Raw genomic sequence first — 18086 nt, forward strand, 5'->3', positions numbered from 1 at the left:
GGCGCCGGCGCCGGGTCCCGCGGCCATAGCCGCGTCTTCTCTCGGCCCTGCCTCCAACCGGGGCTCGGGCCCGGGCCCGGGCCCCCGGGACATGGACCTCCGGAGTGCGGAAGGCGACGGCCCCACCTCCAGCCGCTGGGACGGCGGCGCCGAGAAGGCAGGTACGGAAGCCGGCGGTGACGCCGAGGAGCGGCCTTCGGGGGCGGCTTGAGGGGCAGGGGCGGCCCTGCGGGTGGAGGCGGGGGTGGGGGGAGGCCAGGAACAGCTGTCGGAGGAGCGGCCCCGGGCGCAGGCGGCGTCCAGGCGGGGCCCGAGGGACCGCGGGGGTGCGTCCTGCGCCGCTGGCCGGGGTCGGGACGGCGGGAGAGGAAAATGGTGATGGGCCCGGTCACGTCGGAAAGGGAAGCGATCCTGGAACTGGGGAGTCAGCGGAGGCTGAGACCACAGGAACCCTGCCGGCCGACTCGCGTCCCCTGTGCGAAGGAAGGGCGGGGGATCTGGTCCGGCTTAGTCACGTCTGGAGAGAATTTGGGTCTCCCGGAGAACCGAGGCCAAGCCTCCACCCCCGGCCCGAGGCTGTCCGGCCACGTCCGCACGCTCCTGGTGCCTCCTCCCTAGTTGTAAGGCAAGTTTCCCAAACTTCATTCATCGCTCACCCGCTCGATTTACGCGGTGTCCACGTACCACCTATTTGTTTTAATTGCCATGAAAATCCAGCCTTTTAAACTGTGCAGTTCGCCGGGTCTTCGCACATTTGCAGGGTTGTGCAATGATAGCCACTGTCCGATTCCAGGACATTTCTGATTCTCCAAAGAAACCCGTCACTCCCCATTCCCCAGTCTCCACGGATCGCGGCGACCACTGGTGTACTTGCTGTTCTCAATCCTGTGCCATCTCTCTGAATGTTTCTAAATTGTGTAGGAGAAAGCAATTCTCCCAGATTTCCAGTTTCATACTAAGCAGTAATTTCTGTAAAACCACGGTTTCATTGGGCACTGGTTTTGAGGATGTTTTACCTACAATTAAGACATGGCACTTAAAATTATTCATGTTTACTCTGTACCCGAGTCAAATAATCTCTTTTTCCCCTAAGACCAAGGTAGCTTTCCCACTTTTCCGGCCTCTGATGGGCACTGCTCAGAAGAGAAGCGACCACGTATTCAACCTACACTTTTGGTGAAGCACCTGGTGTCCACAGTTTGTTTCTTGGGGCTCATTTTCCGTTGTTTTCTTTTTCTCCTATTCTAATTGTGGATGGAAGTGGAGCTCATGCCTCATATTATTTCTTTGGGCTCTTTAGCCTTTGTAAACCCTTTGCTGGTGTTTTGGTATGACGTCACTCCTTGTGGTGTAATAGTGCCCTAAGTCTGTGGGTTTTGTGACCTGTTATATAGTGTGGCTGTGTCTAGGTTGTGAGACCCAGTTTCGTTGATTAATTGCTTCTCTGGATGAACGGGAGGAATTTAATTTTTTTTTATGTTTTATTTTTGAGAGAGAGAGAGCACGAGCAGGAGAGGGACAGAAAGAAAGGGAGACACCGAATCAGAAGCAGGCTCCAGGCTCTGAGCTGTCAGCACAGAGCCCGATGCGGGGCTGGAACCCACAAATTTCGAGATCATGACCTGAGCCTGACTCTTAACTGACTGAGCCACCCAGGTGCCCCTGAATGGGAGGAATATAGAGATGAACGATTTTGTTTTTGTTTGTTTTTGTTCTGTTTTTAATCCTGTCCGAGACTTGGTGGCGAAGTTACTAGTACTAGAAACCCTCCTTTGTAGACTTTATGATCACAGTGGTTTTACTCTCTAGAATATTTTTTCTTTATTTTAGGGTAAAGCAATCTTTCTTAATACATGCTTGTCTTCCTGTTTCAGGTAGTTAAGGGATCTCTGCTAATTTGGATACTGTTTGTTGAAACTTATTAGGACTTCCAGAAAGAGGCTTCTTTGTTTTATTTTGTTTTTAATAGGAACCTTACTCTGAGTAAGGTAAGCTATTCCTCTCCCACTGGCTTTATCTGGTACAGATACGAATTCAAACATAAAATTTCAAGTTGTTTTCCAGTGTCAACATTAGGAGTTCGAGGAATGGGGCAGGAGGTGTCTGTTTAGGGGGACTCTCTATCCCCTCTCTTGGGGTCTTCTGTTGTTTTGATTAAGGCGGGCATTGCTTGATTTGAGTTTAAGTTCTGTTTAAAACCTGCCAAGCTTTCTCAGGGTGTCTGGCTGGCTCAGTCAGTAGAGCATGCGACTCTTGATCTCAAAGTCGTGAGTTTGAGGAGGTAGAGTTTACTTACAAAAGTTTTCTTAATCTGCAAACTTAAACTGAATAATTGGTACAGAATTTTGTACTTGCACAAGGACTTCGTTGTTAAGTGTGTAGATCGTTTACCTGACCTAAGTCACTACCATGCATTGTGCAGATACGGAACAGCTTTTAGAGGAAGCATGGCAAGTGCTCATCTTTTCTCATTGCCCTTTCCCTGTGCATTAAGTTCCCCAGCTCAGATGGTTTTCGGAGATTCCTGTTGCTCAGAGGATCTCTACCTGGGTTCTGTGGCCGGAGTTGAGAGAGATGTGCAAAAGTCATGGGCTCCGCCGACCTCGTCTGGACTGATGAGGACCCTCCTTGAGTTCTCTGACTAGATCATTTTCATGGCGAACAGGTCAAACAGTACCTGTATCAGTTTTTGCCCTTTGTTCACTAGATTACTTTTCAGGTGTCAGGCTTTTCTTTCTCTTTTTAATAGCAGTGTTTTTTGCAGCCAGTTGTAGGATAGTATTTTCATTCTGTCATGGTTATGATAGCCAAGACCTCCACTGTAAAGGAATTTGGAAAGTATCAACTTTGGAATATATAGGATCCATCTCTCTCTTAAGTGGGACAAAAAGAAACTGGGGAAGAAAAGATTCAGGGGACTTTGGATGACATTTATGGATGAAATTTGGACTTTCTCAAGTGTAGAAATGTGTGTCTCGCCCCAAAATCCGTATATAAGATTTCTCTTAAAGTCAAGTCGATAGTAGATGTTAATTTCAGTGTTTTCCTAAACATCCCAAGGATAGGACTATGATTTCCCTCTCCCTGAGGTGGTCTTGGCTGTCCAGCTGAGACCGTTAACCTTTCCCTCCTTGTGGAGCAGCTTAGCAGTTGACCTTACCGCCCTGTGCTTTGTACAACTCCGGCTCACGCGAGTCTTCTGTCTTCTCCTTTTTTACGTCACAGCAAAAGCCTGTATATTAGGTGCGATAAATTGTTGTTGAAGGAGGCGATGGCATACATATGTCTGCCCTTGGTAGTGGAGCCTGGATGGCAGCTAAAGCCCACATCTGAGCAGTATCCTACTCCAGGAAGTACCAGCACGTTACAAAAGGGCCAAAGAGTCTATAAATCTATTTAGAGTTGTGCAGTGAGCCTGTTCTTAACAGGAGAATGGGGAAATAATGTCATTTACTGAAAGGCGATTTTTCCCAGAGCAACAGTGGCTGAGCTAAATTATTTCTTTTATTCTGCACATATCTGTTGGGTTCCCATAGAGTGCCAAAAGCACAAAGACAGTAGTAAATTTTGAAATGCAGGATTAAAAATAGAATCGGAGCAGGGCGTGAGGAGAAATAAGTATTGGAGCTGTGGTTCCGAAGTAGTTAAACTTCTGGCAGATTACTTGCCAAAGCACAATGGGGATCTGGCTGATTACAGACAGTGGTATTTCCCCAAGTTACGAGCATCAGTTTTCCTTTCCCTCAGGTTGGCGAGCTGCTTACTTGGAAAGAGGGGTGGTATAGACAGGTGTCTAAACAAACTGAGGAAATGTTTCCACACTCCTTGACACGATTTCTAAATGTCAGCTTACCTCAGCAGTGTGCAGTGTTCTCATTCTGAGTGTTCTTAGTTTGTGATGTGTAGAAAGTACAAGGGCACCCTAAATTTTAAATATATATATATATATGTATATATAAAATATCTGCTGCTTTTTCTTTCTTTGCCAGAAGTTAATCTAATTCCTGCCATATTTTGTCTCCGCCTATGTTGTTATATAAAAAGTCGTCTTTCCGGCACACCTGGGTGGCTCAGTCGGTGAAGCGTTGGACCTCGCTTCGGGTCATGATCACAGTTCATGAGTTCGAACCCCATGTCAGGCTCTGTGCTGACATCTGGGAACCTGGAGCCTGCTTCAGATCCTGTGTTTCTCTCTCCCTCTGGCCCTCTCCCGCTCATACTCTGTCTTTCTCTATCAAAAATAAACATTAAAAAATTAATTTTTTTTAATAGATAAACATTTAAAAACAAAAGTCTTGGGACTCCTGGTGGCTCAGTCAGCTAAGCATCTGGCTCTTGACTTCGGCTCCCGTCATGAACTCACAGTTGGTGAGTTCGAGCCCCAATCGGACTCTGTGCTGGTGAGGTGGAGCCTGCTTGGGATTCTTTCTCTCCCCGTCTCGCTCTGCCCCTCCGCCACTTGTGTGCATGCTCGCTCTCTCTCAAAATAAATAAACTTGACAAAAAGGCTTCTTTTCTTCTGCATGTCGACAGTCCCTTTCTGAACAGATATAAGCCTTCTCTTCCGAAGGATGGCCCTTGACCCAAAGTTAAAAATTCCTTCTGGTCTTCCTCTTGAGTGCAGGCTACACCCAGACCCCTTTATGACCCACATCTCCGAAGTCTTCCCAGGTTCTGTTTTCTCTCCTTTCCTAACACTTGAGCCTCACAGGCTCTCCCTCTGTTTCCTGGAATGAGGTTTCCTTCCCATGATAAGCCTTTGCACGTCCTCGTTCCTCTGCCTGGAGTGCTCTCCCGTCAGCGCAGTCTTCGCGTGCACAGTTCGCTTTAAGAAGGTGGCAGAATGTATGTGCACCGGAGCCTTTCCTGATTGCCTCAGAAGTTAGTCATTCTTTCCTCTGCATTTTCAGAATTCTTCATGATTCTGTTCTGTAAGAATCATGCTCCTCCCTCACGTGAGCCTCTCAAAGCTGGGGGTCACGTCCATCTTTTAATCCCCGCATAGTGCTTAACTACCAGTGGGTGCTCGTTAAATGATGGACAGACTGATGAGTGGCTGGGTAGATGGACGGGATGAGGGACGGAAGGAAGGACACACACTCAAGTCAAGAACTTGAAGCACCTTACAACGTTTGACTAGTTAGGTGCTCTGCGAACAGAGGGAACTGGACTTGATTTTTCGTGATTTCTAGATAGGGTAACCATTTAACCGAGCGTCCAAACTGGGACATTTCTTTTTTTTTTTTTAATGTTTTATTTATTTTTAAGAGAGAGAGAGACAGAGCGTGAGCAGGGGAGGGTCAGAGAGAGAGGGAGACACAGAATCTGAAGCAGGCTCCAGGCTCTGAGCTAGCGGTCAGCACAGAGCCCGACACAGGGCTGGAACCCACAAACCGTGAGATCATGATCTGAGCTGAAGTCGGACACTTAACCGACTGAGCTACCCAGGCGCCCCATAAATTAGGACATTTCTGAGAGTGCAGCTAGCAGGAGGGATATACGTGGATGACTGTTCCGGGGCTCTAGGCGCAAACCAGGAATGTCTCGGACAAACAGGAGCAGATGACCGTCCTGCCAGGTGAAAATAACAGTCTAGCCAAGGGGTCAGGTTTACCGGGGTGAGGAGGCACCTGCGCTGCACCTCGGCTGCAAGGGACCCCGGTGAAGTGATATCTCCATTTAGGTGGTTAGTGTGTCACAACTGTTGTAGGTAAGTAACCAGGACTGACTTTCCTTGGTGTTAACAATGTGCATCTTTGTCCTGGAAACAATTTGTAGACTCTTGTCTCAGAATAAAATACTACTGAGGAAACTTGCTTTGTAGCACTTTTTTTTTTAATATTTATATTTGAGAGAGAGAGAAAACATGCAAGCGGGGAGGGGCAGAGAGAGAGGGGGGAGACACAGAATTGGAAGCAGGCTCTAGGCTCTGAGCTGTCAGCACAGAGCCCGACGCAGGCCTCAAACTCACGAACCGTGAGATCATGACCTGAGCCCAAGCAGTCAGCCTAACTGACCGAGGCACCCAGGTGCTCCCCACTTTTTAAAAAAATGTTTTAAATGTTATTTATATTTGAGAAAGACTCTGTAGCCCTTCTAAAGCCTGACTGACTTTCAGGGTTACCTTCCACTTATGTTAACTGTAGTGTTTTGCACCTTGTAGCTGCTACATAAATATATTTTAAAGAGTCTGTTTACTGTTAGATGGAAGGGACTTGTGTTTCTTTTCTCTACCCCCCGCCCCACTGTGCCTCTTAAAATCCTCCCCTTCCTTTTGAAACGTGCACTCCGCAGTAACGCCTTCTCAAGTTAGCCTGACCTACAGCAGTCTTTCTGAGCTCTTGGTGTCTGCACGTCCCTTTTTTGGGGCAGTTTGGGGTGGGGGGGCAGAGAGAGACAAAGGATCTAAAGTGCTGACAGCACAGAACCCGACGCGGGGCTTGAATCCATGACATGAGGTCATGACCCCCACACTGGGTGCTTAACCCACGAAGCCGCCCAGGTGCCTTATTTGCAATAGAAAAAGTGTAATATAACGCACATTAACCACAGACTCTCAGCCAATTTCCTAAAAAGGAATTTAAACTCAGTATCATGCCAGTGTGTAAATCAGCTGTCACATGGGGATGTAAGATGCTTAGAACATCACCCGTACTTAATATGGTCGTCAGGAAACAGTTGTTTTGTGTGCACGATCATGCCTTTCTTACCACTAGCCTCATTGTAGACCCAAGTATACCCTTTGATATTCTGGTTTTGAAAATCTGTAGGGGCTCCTCGAGCTCCTGGGTGCTCAGTTGGTTAAGCATTGAACTTTGGCTCAGGTCATGATCTCAGAATTTGTGGGTTCGAGCCCCTTGTTAGGCTCTGTGCTGACAGCTCAGAGCGTGGAGCCTGTCTTCAGATTCTGTGTCTCCCTCTCTCTCTGACCCTCTTCTGCTCACGCTATCTCTCTCTGTCTCAAAAATAAATAAACATTAAAAAATTTAAAAAATATATGTAGGGGTGCCTGGCTGGCTCAGTTGACAGACTGTGCAACCCTTATTCTCAGGGTCATGAGTTCAAGGCCCACGTTCGGTGTGGAACTTACTTATTAAAAAAAGGGTGCCTGAGTGGCTCCATCCATTGAGCATTGGACTCAGGTCATGATCTCATGGCTTGTGAGATCGAGCCCTACATCGGGCTCTGTGCTGACAGTTCAGAACCTGCTTGGGACATCTCTTTCCCCTCTGTCTCTGCCCGTCCCCGCTTGCTCTCTCTGTCTCTCTCTCAAAATAAATCAAAATAAACTTAAAAAAAAAAAGTCTCTGTGTAATTCTGATATGTTACCAGTTGTATTAGCATGTAAGTGGAAAATTTTTGTCTCATGGTTTTATTTTAAAATGCGTTATTGAATTTTGGTGATATATGCTGCATATAAATAGGAAAAATTATATAAAGAGATTTGTATGTTCTTTGAAGTTTAGTATTAATAAAGAACAAGCATTCTATTCTATTTATCCTATCCTATCCTAAAACATAAACAGTAAATGTTAGGTAGGCCTGAGTTTACTGATCACTTACTGTAATGGTAATTCTTTGCCTCTTACATGGTATGTAGTGTTTCACACATTATGCACTAATTACATGTTTGTACGTTGACTGTAAGAATATCTACCTGTACCCCAAACCAAGTAAGAAGATTGAGCCCCACACAGAGAATGCATACATGCTGAATATGTGCCTAATGCCCTTTTCCTCTTTGTTTTGCAGACTTTACCGCCAAAAGGAAAAAGAAAGTGGCAGAGATCTACCAGGCTCTGAACAGTGATCCCACTGATGTGGCTGCCCTTAGGCGCATGGCTATCAGTGAAGGAGGGCTCCTGACTGATGAGATTCGGCAGAAAGTGTGGCCCAAGCTCCTCAATGTCAATACCAGTGACCTGCCTCCTATATCAGGTAGTGGGGGTCGGGGGGGTACAGGGAACTTGTCTAAGTTGCGAAGACAAAAGAATTTCAGGATATTTCACTCTTAATGCTCATTTTATTTATTTTTCTTCAAAAATTTTAACTGTTTTATTATTTTTGAGAAAGAGTCGGGGAGAGACAGAGAGAGGGAGACACAGAATCAGAAGTAGGCTCCGGGGTCCAAGCTGTCAGCACAGAACATAATGCAGGGCTTGAACCCATGAACCACAAGATCATGACCTGAGCCAAAGTCGGATGCATAACTGACTGAGCCACCCAGGCACCCCCTTTTGCTCATTTTAAACCAATCGTAGATGAGCAAATCTGTGAAGCATTTTAGGATATATTTGGGCCCACTCTGAAAATAAGGCCAAACGGATAAATAGACTTTTCTTCAAAAATGGAGTGAGCTTTTACTAGGTCGACAGGTAGCTTTAATCGGCTAGAGACGGATGTTCATATTCCAGTCTGTGCTCACTTAGAGGCGAGTTGTAGGAGTCTGTATTTTAATAAGCACCTCGGCTAGTTCTGGTGCAAATAAACGTTTTGAGAGACTCTAGGCCATGGGAAGAGACAATATTTCTCTGGCCCTGAAGAAAACCAAAATCAAACAAAACTTTTTTCTATTGGAAAATACTGAGATTGTTTTGGATTCTCTGATTCTGTAACTGTGTGAGAAGCGGTTCCTTAACTAATTTGCAAGAAGGCCCGTGCAGAAGAAGGAGTTCCTTGGAACATAGTACGGAACACGAGGAGAGCACCGGGAGATAACGAGCCCACCTTGTCGTTCGCTCGCTCGGCACGGGTGGCCGTCCCGCTGCGCACAGCAGAAGGCCAGGCGCTGGGACTGTGAGGGGGCTCTGGTCAGAAGCCCGCCGTGTCACAGTGCGGCCGAGTGGGTGCTGAGTGGCCTCTTGTGATGATCTTCGGAACCGGCTGCCTCCGAGCAGTTGGCTTTGTGTTGGAAGAAGAGACGTTGCCATATCCGCGCCCTAAATCCCAAGATGAGGTTCTCTCAGATCGCAGACTCCCCAGATCTTCCTAAGATGCAGTCTGCACATGGGGAAGTGTTACACGTGGCTTTTGGTTGTGGTTGTCATGGGCGTGGGCCCTTGTCACATAACGCTCGGCCGAGCACGGCGGCTAGAGGCTGCCTCCCTGTTTTCGCCATGTCGGCCCCAGCAGCTGGACCCAGGTGTCGGCTGCTGTTTGCGCTTAGTCTTAGAATTCCGGGGTCCAGAGAGGCGAGGTTCCTCTCTGTGAGTTTATTGCTGTATTCCTTCCTAGCAGCTCCGTGCTCCTTAGGCTCTGCGGCTATTCAGGTTCGTCCAGGGGTCTGTGGTTTCCCCATCCACGATCTCCTCTGATCCTTGCAGTAACCTGAGAGGTACACATGGAAGGACATGGACCTTGAAGGTCACAGCAGTCCCCCGGTGAGACACAGTAGCAGCCTCCAGTAGGCCCCCGGCCTCCTGCCTCCGCCGCTCCTTCTGTCTCAGGGCTGCCTCCTGGGCAGTCCATGGCCCTCCTCTCACGGCTGCCGTGGCTCTCCAGACATCATCTCCAGTGCCGTGTGCTCTGTAGGAGAAGCTGAAGCATGAGCACCCGGCCCGGGGTGCCGTCGCCCAGACACTGCTGCAGTAACGCGTTTCGTAACGCGTTTCTTTTCCTCGCACAGGGAAGGACCTGCGGCAGGTGAGCAAGGACTACCAGCAGGTGCTGCTCGATGTCCGCCGGTCCTTACGGCGCTTCCCGCCCGGTGAGAAGCACGCTCAAGGCCTTGCCACCCGGGAGCTCCCCCCCACCCAGCTGCACATAGCAGGACCGGTCGGGGACCTTTGTACTCTCCACTCGGTCATGGTCAGTCCCCTCACTGCCAGAGTCTGAGCCAGAGGTCCTTTCTGGTGGCCTAGAGGTGGGGAATGAAAAACCTGGGGGTTTTCCCCCTTCAGAGCCACAGGAGGACTTGGTAGGGACCGCGGTAGCCGTGGTCTGGCCTCGAGGAGCAGACTGGTGTACCTGTGGGCACTCACCAGAACGAGGCATGCCTTCATCTGATTTGATTTCTAAGTAGGGACTTGTCACATACACCTCTGTGGGGCCCTGGGCTGGCAGGAAAGGCCGTTCCCTGCCTGGTTAGAGGGGCTGTTGGAAAAACTGCTTCCCACGCCGTGGGGGAGGAGGAGGAGGAAAATGGCCGGCTCTTGTCGCCGTCTTCACAGCAAAGGCAGATGGGCAACAGGCCTCGTGCCTAGGGTCCCTGTCGGCTTCCTTCGGTGGCCTCACCTTGGCCTGGGTCCAGGGAGAAAGGAGAACTGCTGCAGGGGACAGGAGCCTCTAAAGCCCTCCCCTCCCTCTTCCAGCACCGTGCTCTGGCTCAGACTCTGCCCCTCAAAGCGCCTTCTTCCTGCTTGTGCCCTTGCCCCCTGTGACACTCGCCATGCCCATGTGGCCGGTAGCCTGCCCGCTCGCTCTTGAGAAGAACATGTGGCCCGTTCCCCTTTCCCTGGGCTGCAGGCCTGTCTGAGACCACACAGGCCGACGCCCCGTGTCCCCCCAGCTAACCTTTCCTTGGAACCCTTCCTGCTGCTTCCCTTTCTGGACCATTGGGGCGGGAGGCCGTGCGGGCTGGCCTGTCCCGTGCTTTGCATCTTCTTGCATCTGCGTTGTTCTGGGCTCAGCTGACCTCTCTTACTCTGAAACTTCGGAGTGTCAGTCAGTCTCTCCACCTTGATTTCCTTTCCTAACTGTAGTAGCGGGTTTGCTCCATTTTCTTTTTTATTTATCTGTTAAGAGTATTATGCCTTTTCGAGAAGAGATGGTGTAAATAGTGACAGATGAATTTGCTTTTACAAACTTAAGCCCTTTGTTCAGTGCAGTTTGGGTGCTGCCACGACCCATTCTCTCTCCGTGTCCATCTGGAGCTGGACCGGCTGACGGTGTGGAGCGCTGTGTGGCCCCCCTTCCACAGCAGCTCGCAAGGCCACGTTTTGGCAGTTTCTTTCTCTTTTTAATTCTTGCAGATGTTTATTTTCGAGAGAGAGCGAGCATGAGAGAGCAAGCAGGGGAGGGGCAGACACAGAATCTGAAAGGGACACACAGAATCTGAAGCAGACTTCAGGCTCATAGCTGTCAGCACAGAGCCCATGTGAGGCTCGAACTCACAAGCCATGAGATTATGACCTGAGCCAGAGTTGGCCGCTTAAATGACCGTGCTACCCAGGTGCCCCTTTTTGGCATTTTGATGCTAAAAGCCACATGAGGGGCACCTGGGTGCCTGGGTTGGTTAAGGATCTGACTCTTGGTTGTGGCTCAGGTCGTGATCTCATGGTTCATGAGTTCGAGCCCTACGTCGGACTCTGTGCTGACAGTGCAGAGCCTGCTTGGGATTCTCTCTCCCTCCCTTTCTCTCTCTCTCACCCTCTCTGGCTCACATGCATGCTCGCTTGCTCTCTCAAAAATCAATAAACTTAAAAAAAAAAAAAGGTTGTGATACTGAACTTGGGTTAAAGAACACACAACTCTTAAGTTTTTTAATTTTAGATAATTTCATACCTATAGAAAAGTTGCAAAAATAGGACAAATAATTCCCCAGATACCTTTTGCCCAGATTTCCTTATATGTTAGCCTTTTACTATATTCAGTTTAGTGTTGCTTTATGTCTTTCTTACACACACACACACACACACACACACACATACACATACACACTTTTTTTTTTTCTGAACTATTTAAGAGTAAATTACAGACATGGTGCCCCATTAGCCCTAAATATTTCACACCTTGAAATATTACATAATCACAGCACACTTCTTAAAATCAGCAGAACACTGAAAAATACTGCTTCTAATGTATATTTTATTCATGTCTCACCCTTTACTGCAATAACGTCCTTCACAGGAAAAGGAGATATAAACTCATCCTTTCTCATCCAGTCATCATATCTCTTTAGCCTTCTTTAACCTAGAATAGTTCCTTTGTGTTTTATGACTCAATTATTTTTGTAAGATTTCCCTCAATTTGGATCTGTCTGGTATTTCATTATGATTAGATTCAGGTTTATGCACTCTTTTTTTTGTTATTGATTTATTTTTGAGAAAGCACAAGCAGGAGAGAGGCAGAGAGAGAGGGAGACACAGAATCTGAAACATGCTCCATCCAGGCTCTGAGCTATCAGCGCAGAGCTCGATGCGGGGCTTGACCCCATAAACTGTAAGATCGTGAGCTGAGCCAAAGTTGGATGCTTAACTGACTGAGCCCCCAGGCGCCCCAGGTTTATGCGTTCTTGATAGGAACTCCCCAGAAGCGACCCTGTGGCAGGAGGCTCGTGGGGTCCAGCAGCCACACCCCTGCGGTGTCCGCTGCGGGGACTTGGTTGGGACAGCGTCTGCGGCTCCCCCGCTGCAAGCTTGCTGCTCTCTGGCTCTTGCCTGCAGCCCAAGTAGTACCTGTGGTGTGTGGATTGTAACGTGTTGGCCAAATTGTTCGTAATTCTTTTTTTTTTTATTAAACACTTTGAAAATCCTTCACTGCCTGTCCTCCTAACCCCCTTGTTACTGGGCTGCTTGCCATGTTCAAGGGCATCTCCCCTCTCCCCACCAGGCATGCCAGACGAACAGCGGGAGGGGCTCCAGGAGGAGCTGATCGACATCATCCTGCTCGTCTTGGAGCGCAACCCCCAGCTGCACTACTACCAGGGCTACCACGACATCGTGGTCACCTTCCTGCTGGTGGTCGGCGAGAGGCTGGCCACGTCGCTGGTAGAAAAACTGTCCACCCACCACCTCAGGTACCAGCGCAGAGGAAGAGAGGAAGGGTATCGCTCCTCGGCCCATTGCCCGGCCGTTGTTTTCAGTGGTTGGAGCCCCATTCTACCCCCTCCACCTTCATCTGAGCATTTGGTCCCTCCAAGTTCAATGAGTTGTCTCCTTCTAGGGATTTCATGGATCCAACAATGGACAACACCAAGCATATACTAAACTGTCTGATGCCCATCATCGACCAGGTGAATCCAGAGCTCCACGACTTCATGCAGAGGTATATACACGTCTCCGTGCCTGTACACGCACACGTACGCGCCCCGTCGGCTCTCTCCTGGCCCGTGTCTCTTCCCCACAAGTCTAGCTCGGTCTCCCTGCCGTCATGTCGATGAGGGTTAAGGTCTTCCAGGTCGTCCTTTCTGTCTGCCCGAAAGCTGGATAGTTCAGTTCTGTACATTCTGGGAGCACTTTCTTGGTACCATGCCCTTGTCGGGATGGAGCAGATGTCACAGCGCAGGCCCTCGCGGGGTGTACTCTGGTGGGGAGGGGTCGGGAGGTCAGTGTGCCGAGGTAGACTCTGAGGTTACTGCTGCAAGAGAAGGATGTAGCTGCTTAGGGTCCTGAGTCATCGTGGGTTGTTTTCTTCACCAGATACCCAGGAGAAGAAATACTTCTTGGTAAAGCTCGTGGGATTTTTTTTCTCTTCTGTGTAATTGGAAATGTGCCCTTGGCCAGCGCCTCTCCTTTTTTTTTTTTTTTTTTTAAATAATGGCTGTGTCTTAAGGTGTTTCAGTGATCTCGTGTTGATGAACACTTAATACAGTTATGTCTTTAAGCCTGAGAGTGTGTATATTGCCCATGCTCCCAGAAGGATCTGGGACTTTCTCAGAGGGAAAGTGATGGTACATTGTGAAAACAGCTCCTTCTTCCTGTATAATGACACTTTTTGGCCATTAGGAAAACAGCCGGTGTGGGGCTTCTGTGTGGCTCAGTCGGTTAAGCGTCCGACTTCGACTCAGGTCATGATCTCACAGTTTGTGGGTTCGAGCCCTGCATCTGGCTCTGTGCTGGCAGCTTAGACACTGGAGCCTGCTTCCGATTCCGTGTGTCCCTCTCTCTCTGCCCCTCGCCTGCTCATGATCTGTCATTCTCTGTCTCTCAAAAATAAATAAATGTTAAAAAAAATTTTTTTTAAAGAAAAGGAAAACAGCCGGTGAGATATTTGTGTGTCATGATGGTGGGTATGTTTTTATTTATTTATTTATTTATTTATTTTAATGTTTATTTAGTTTTGAGAGACAGAGTATGAGCGGTGGGGGGCGGGGCAGAGAGAGGGATACACAGAATTGGAAGCAGGCTCCAGGTTCCAAGCTGTCAGCCCAGAGCCCAACGCGGGGCTTAAACTCATGAACTATGAGCTCATGACCTGAGCTGAAGTTGGATACTTAATCGATGAGCCACCCAGGCGTCCCAATGGTGGGTATGTTTTAAGGACTGTGTATTTTGTGAGAAGATGCTGAATTCCTAGGTGGCTTTCCCAAATTCTTCCTTCTCAGAAGCGCGGAGGACAAAGCCACCCCAGAGAGCGGGAAGGGACAGCCCAGCGGGGAACCTAACGTCTGGATTTCCTTGCTCCTAGTGCCGAGGTGGGGACCATCTTCGCCCTCAGCTGGCTTATCACCTGGTTTGGGCACGTCCTGTCTGACTTCAGGCATGTTGTGCGGTTATACGACTTCTTCCTGGCCTGCCACCCGCTGATGCCCATTTACTTTGCAGCCGTGGTAGGTATAGGCCACGAGCCAGCCACTGGGTTCACCTCCTCAATCGTTTTCCCTCAGGGGAGACCTGGTGACTGTGGACAGATGGGAAAAACAGCATTTCCCAGACAGACGTCCCTGGACACTGTTCTGTGCGTCGTTAATGGAGTGTCCTGGGGAACGAAGGTTCTGTGGAAAGAGGTCTGGTAAATGCCTGGTTGAACGAAGTTAAACCAGTCTGTTCACCGCGTGGCTCCTCTGAACCGTCCCCGTGCTCGTGTGTGGTCGGCGTGGCCAGCGCTCCTGCCGACGTGTCTCGGAAGTAGGAGAGACTGCAGCTCCAGGCCCAGGGAGGCCAGGGGCACAGTGTTCCGAGGGGACACTGATGGGGCTTGGTGGGGGCTCCACATGGGAGCCGGGGTGGAGGTGGAGCACATGGGAACCCACTGTTCTTGAAAGGGGAGCCAGCCTGTTCCTTCTGCTGCTTTGGTCCATCTCTCCTGTGTTGTTGGAGCTCCAGGGGTCTCCCCGATACCCCTTTCCTCTTGTTTCTCCTACAAGAACCTCGCTCATCTCATTAGTCAGCCTTCCGCATGCCAAGGTGGAGGTTTGCCTGTAGCAGGAAGAGCTAGCTCACCGGGAAAGCACTCAGAGACGTACATGATTGCCTCCTAGACGGACGTGAGACTGTTGGAGGTGCAGGGCCAGCCCTGTCTGTCTCCAATTTAAATTCATCGCTGAGGAGAATGGCTGCAGGTGGCAAAGGCCCCGTGTGTCTTGGTTTCTGATGCAAGGCCTTGCCACCCGCAGATCGTGTTGTATCGAGAACAGGAGGTCCTGGATTGTGACTGTGACATGGCCTCGGTGCACCACCTGTTGTCCCAGATCCCTCAGGACCTGCCCTATGAGACCCTGATCAGTAGAGCCGGAGACCTGTTTGTTCAGTTTCCGCCATCCAAGCTTGCCCTGGACGCAGCTGCCCAGCAGCAGGCAGAGAAGTGAGTGGGGCCAGGGCTCGGGTCGCACTGGGGGTGTCAGACGTGAGCAGGAGCGGCGAGGACTGTCTGCTGGGGATGGGGCGGGGCCTTGTTCCCAGAGATCACGGCTCCTGCCAGCAGGACCCCACTCCTGTGTTCTGGGTCTTTATCAACAAGAGCCTCCTGAACATCGGACAGCTCTGCCCTCAGCCTCCCTGACAGTTGAGTCTTTCCTTCCATCTCTTCTCTCATGTCATGGCGTTCTTTCCGTCCCCTCCCCTCTGCAGGACAGCAGCCTCCACCTTCAAAGACTTCGAGCTGGCATCGGCGCAGCAGAGGCCCGACACGGTGCTGCGGCAGCGCTTCCGGGGCCTTCTGCGGCCCGACGAGCGGACGAAGGACGTCCTGACCAAGCCGAGGACCAACCACTTTGTGAAACTGGCGGTGATGGGGCTGACGGTGGCGCTTGGAGCGGCTGCCCTGGCCGTGGTGAAGAGCGCCCTGGAGTGGGCCCCCAAGTTCCAGCTGCAGCTCTTCCCCTAGATGCCACAGGGGACGCGTCCTCAGCCGGACGCTAAGGTCTCACCCTTCCATGGAAGGATTGGAAGGGGGTGGAGTTTCCTTTATTAAAAGGGTTTCTGTCAAGGGTTTTCTATTCCTGCTGGCCCTCCCGCCCGCCCGCCATTTGCCTTTGCTTCAGAGGCCAAGAGCGGAGCCCGGGTGGCATCTGCAGGCCCGGCCACGGGACTCCTGTCCCTCCCGAGGAGGGGGCGGGACTCAGCACTCCCCCCGCTGCCACCTCTTGTATTAGAGGAACTGGGTTTCTTGAGCGACCAGCGGCTCTGGCGACTCTTGGCTGCGCAGGAGTGAGCGGGCTGGGCCACCAGGTGCCTGCCGAGCCGCTCCCCCGGGTCTGTGTGTGGCGGCCGGGCAGCGACAGAAGGAGCCGAGAGCAGGTCAGACCTCGGAACAGGCAAGGGACAGAGGCTGCCAGCCGGGCCCGGGCCTGGCCTCCCTCGAGAGCAGCTCCGTTCGCTGGGCAGAGATCAGACAGGCATGAACTGGGTTACAGGGTAAAGCCTGCCTATTTTCAGCCTAGAAGTCACTGGGGCATTTCCAGTCAAACAGGAAGGGACGTCAGGTTGGAGGCCCCGACGTAAACTGGTTCTGCCTGCCTTTTTTCCGCCCTCTCTACTCTCCGGCACATGCCACATGATGTTGCTTTTAAAAGACTCCTTTATTACCATTTTTAGAATTACATATACCCAACGTGTAAAGGGCCCTCACTTTAAAAATGATAGTTCCTTCGTGGAAAAGATAGTTCTCATTAGAAGGATGAGCTTCTAAGCCCCTGAACTTGCTCTCTCCCCAACTATTTAACAACTCACTTGAGCTTGAGTTGCCGTGTGCCAACCACCCCGCCCTCCCCGAGTGCCCACGTGCCCAGCTTTCCTTCCTTCCCGCTGTCCTCAGGCCACTCTCCTTCCCCCATGTAGGCACCCGCTCACTGCACCGGCTTCATTGGGGGGGTCGGTTTATCTCAACTGCTGGTCTCCTTCCTGGTTGGAAATGGCCCTGGAAGTGTGTCAGCAACCAGACAGGGGTGCGCCGCAGCCTGCCCAGTTTGGGGACGCCGAGAGCAGCCAGCTCCTGCCCCGAGCTTCTTGAGGATCTTCCGGGACATAGGGGACAGGATGGATCCTTTGGTCCTTCCTGGACAGCTTTTCCCGTAAGTGAAGCCAGGTATGTTCGAGATGGACTCTGGCTTGAAAACAAAAGTGCCTTTTTGCTGCTTTAAAGAATTGAGGCGGAGAGTGTGAAGCAGCCACGTCCTTTCATTGTCCTGCTCTCTCGGGCACTGTTCTCTTGGCAGGTGTTTCCTTAAAGTGAACACGCCAGAGGTCCTCTCCCTTAGCATACCCAGACCAGAGCGGAGGGCATCTAGTGCACCGGGCAGCCGGTGGGCCCGGAGCAGTGAGGAGTGGTGCCTGCACCAAGTCTCGGGAAGGGACGCTAAGCACTTTAACAAAAGGTCAAAGTGACGGGGCATTCTCTGTAGCAGGGTCCCACTTGGGGTGAGTGTAATGTGGGTGGATTAATCTAGACATGGGGGGGCGGAGTCATGAAGACAAAGGAAAGTCTTCCAGGACCCCGAGGCAGGGATGTGACAGATAGTCCCAGTCTTCTCCCCCAGCCGGTGTGTCCCCTGTCATCCTTATGGCCTGCTGGTAGTACAGGCACCTCCTGCCAGGGCCTTTGGGCCTGGCTGCAGACACGAAAGGGACTGATGGGCAGGAGGGCATGTGACCAGGGTCCTGAGGCCACAGCCTTAAGGTCCCAGGAAGCAAGTGGCCTGTGCTGCTGTGCCGGCCTAAGGAGGGGGGTCCGGTGTGTAGCTTTGCTGACATCAGGGTGCCCCGTGCCAGTGAGAAGAAAGCAGGAGCCTCTTGCCTTGAGGGGGTTTACTATTCTGTAAAGAATACGTGTAAATGTTTTGTACAGAGCCCTGTGTAAAATAAACAGCCACATGTGGTTACTAATCAGTGTCCTGATGTTGCGTCCTGTGCACCGCTGGCGGGGAGCAGCCTCCGGCAGCACGCACCTGGCCTTGGGGTTCCCCGGGCCCAGGACTGTGCTGTCATCTG

The 18086-nt window shown here is 50.7% G+C and overlaps 1 protein-coding gene and 1 long non-coding RNA gene across 4 annotated transcripts; one reads left to right on the forward strand and one right to left on the reverse strand.

Annotated features, from left to right (window-relative positions):
* Positions 1-6: 6 nt before the first annotated feature.
* On the forward strand, positions 7-17981 carry TBC1D20 (TBC1 domain family member 20). Of its 3 annotated transcripts, none has more exons than XM_029917480.1 (8): positions 7-161; positions 7753-7938; positions 9626-9706; positions 12550-12736; positions 12883-12984; positions 14347-14488; positions 15275-15462; positions 15729-17981. In XM_029917480.1, the coding sequence occupies exons 1-8, from the start codon at positions 92-94 to the stop codon at positions 15982-15984; spliced, it is 1212 nt and encodes a 403-aa protein (XP_029773340.1). In that variant the 5' UTR covers positions 7-91; the 3' UTR covers positions 15985-17981. The 3 variants fall into 3 exon arrangements, with proteins under 3 accessions (XP_029773340.1, XP_029773341.1, XP_029773342.1); XM_029917481.1 differs by having other exon boundaries at positions 15350-15462; XM_029917482.1 differs by lacking the exon at positions 9626-9706.
* Positions 676-1261, reverse strand: LOC115274087. The gene is made up of 2 exons (XR_003901086.1): positions 1170-1261; positions 676-1016 (listed from the first exon to the last, which is right to left on the reverse strand). It is a non-coding gene; the product is annotated as an uncharacterized LOC115274087 (long non-coding RNA).
* Positions 17982-18086: the final 105 nt, after the last annotated feature.

Source organism: Suricata suricatta, chromosome 12 (assembly GCF_006229205.1).
Source record: "Suricata suricatta isolate VVHF042 chromosome 12, meerkat_22Aug2017_6uvM2_HiC, whole genome shotgun sequence".
Classification (NCBI taxonomy): Eukaryota; Metazoa; Chordata; class Mammalia; order Carnivora; family Herpestidae; genus Suricata; species Suricata suricatta.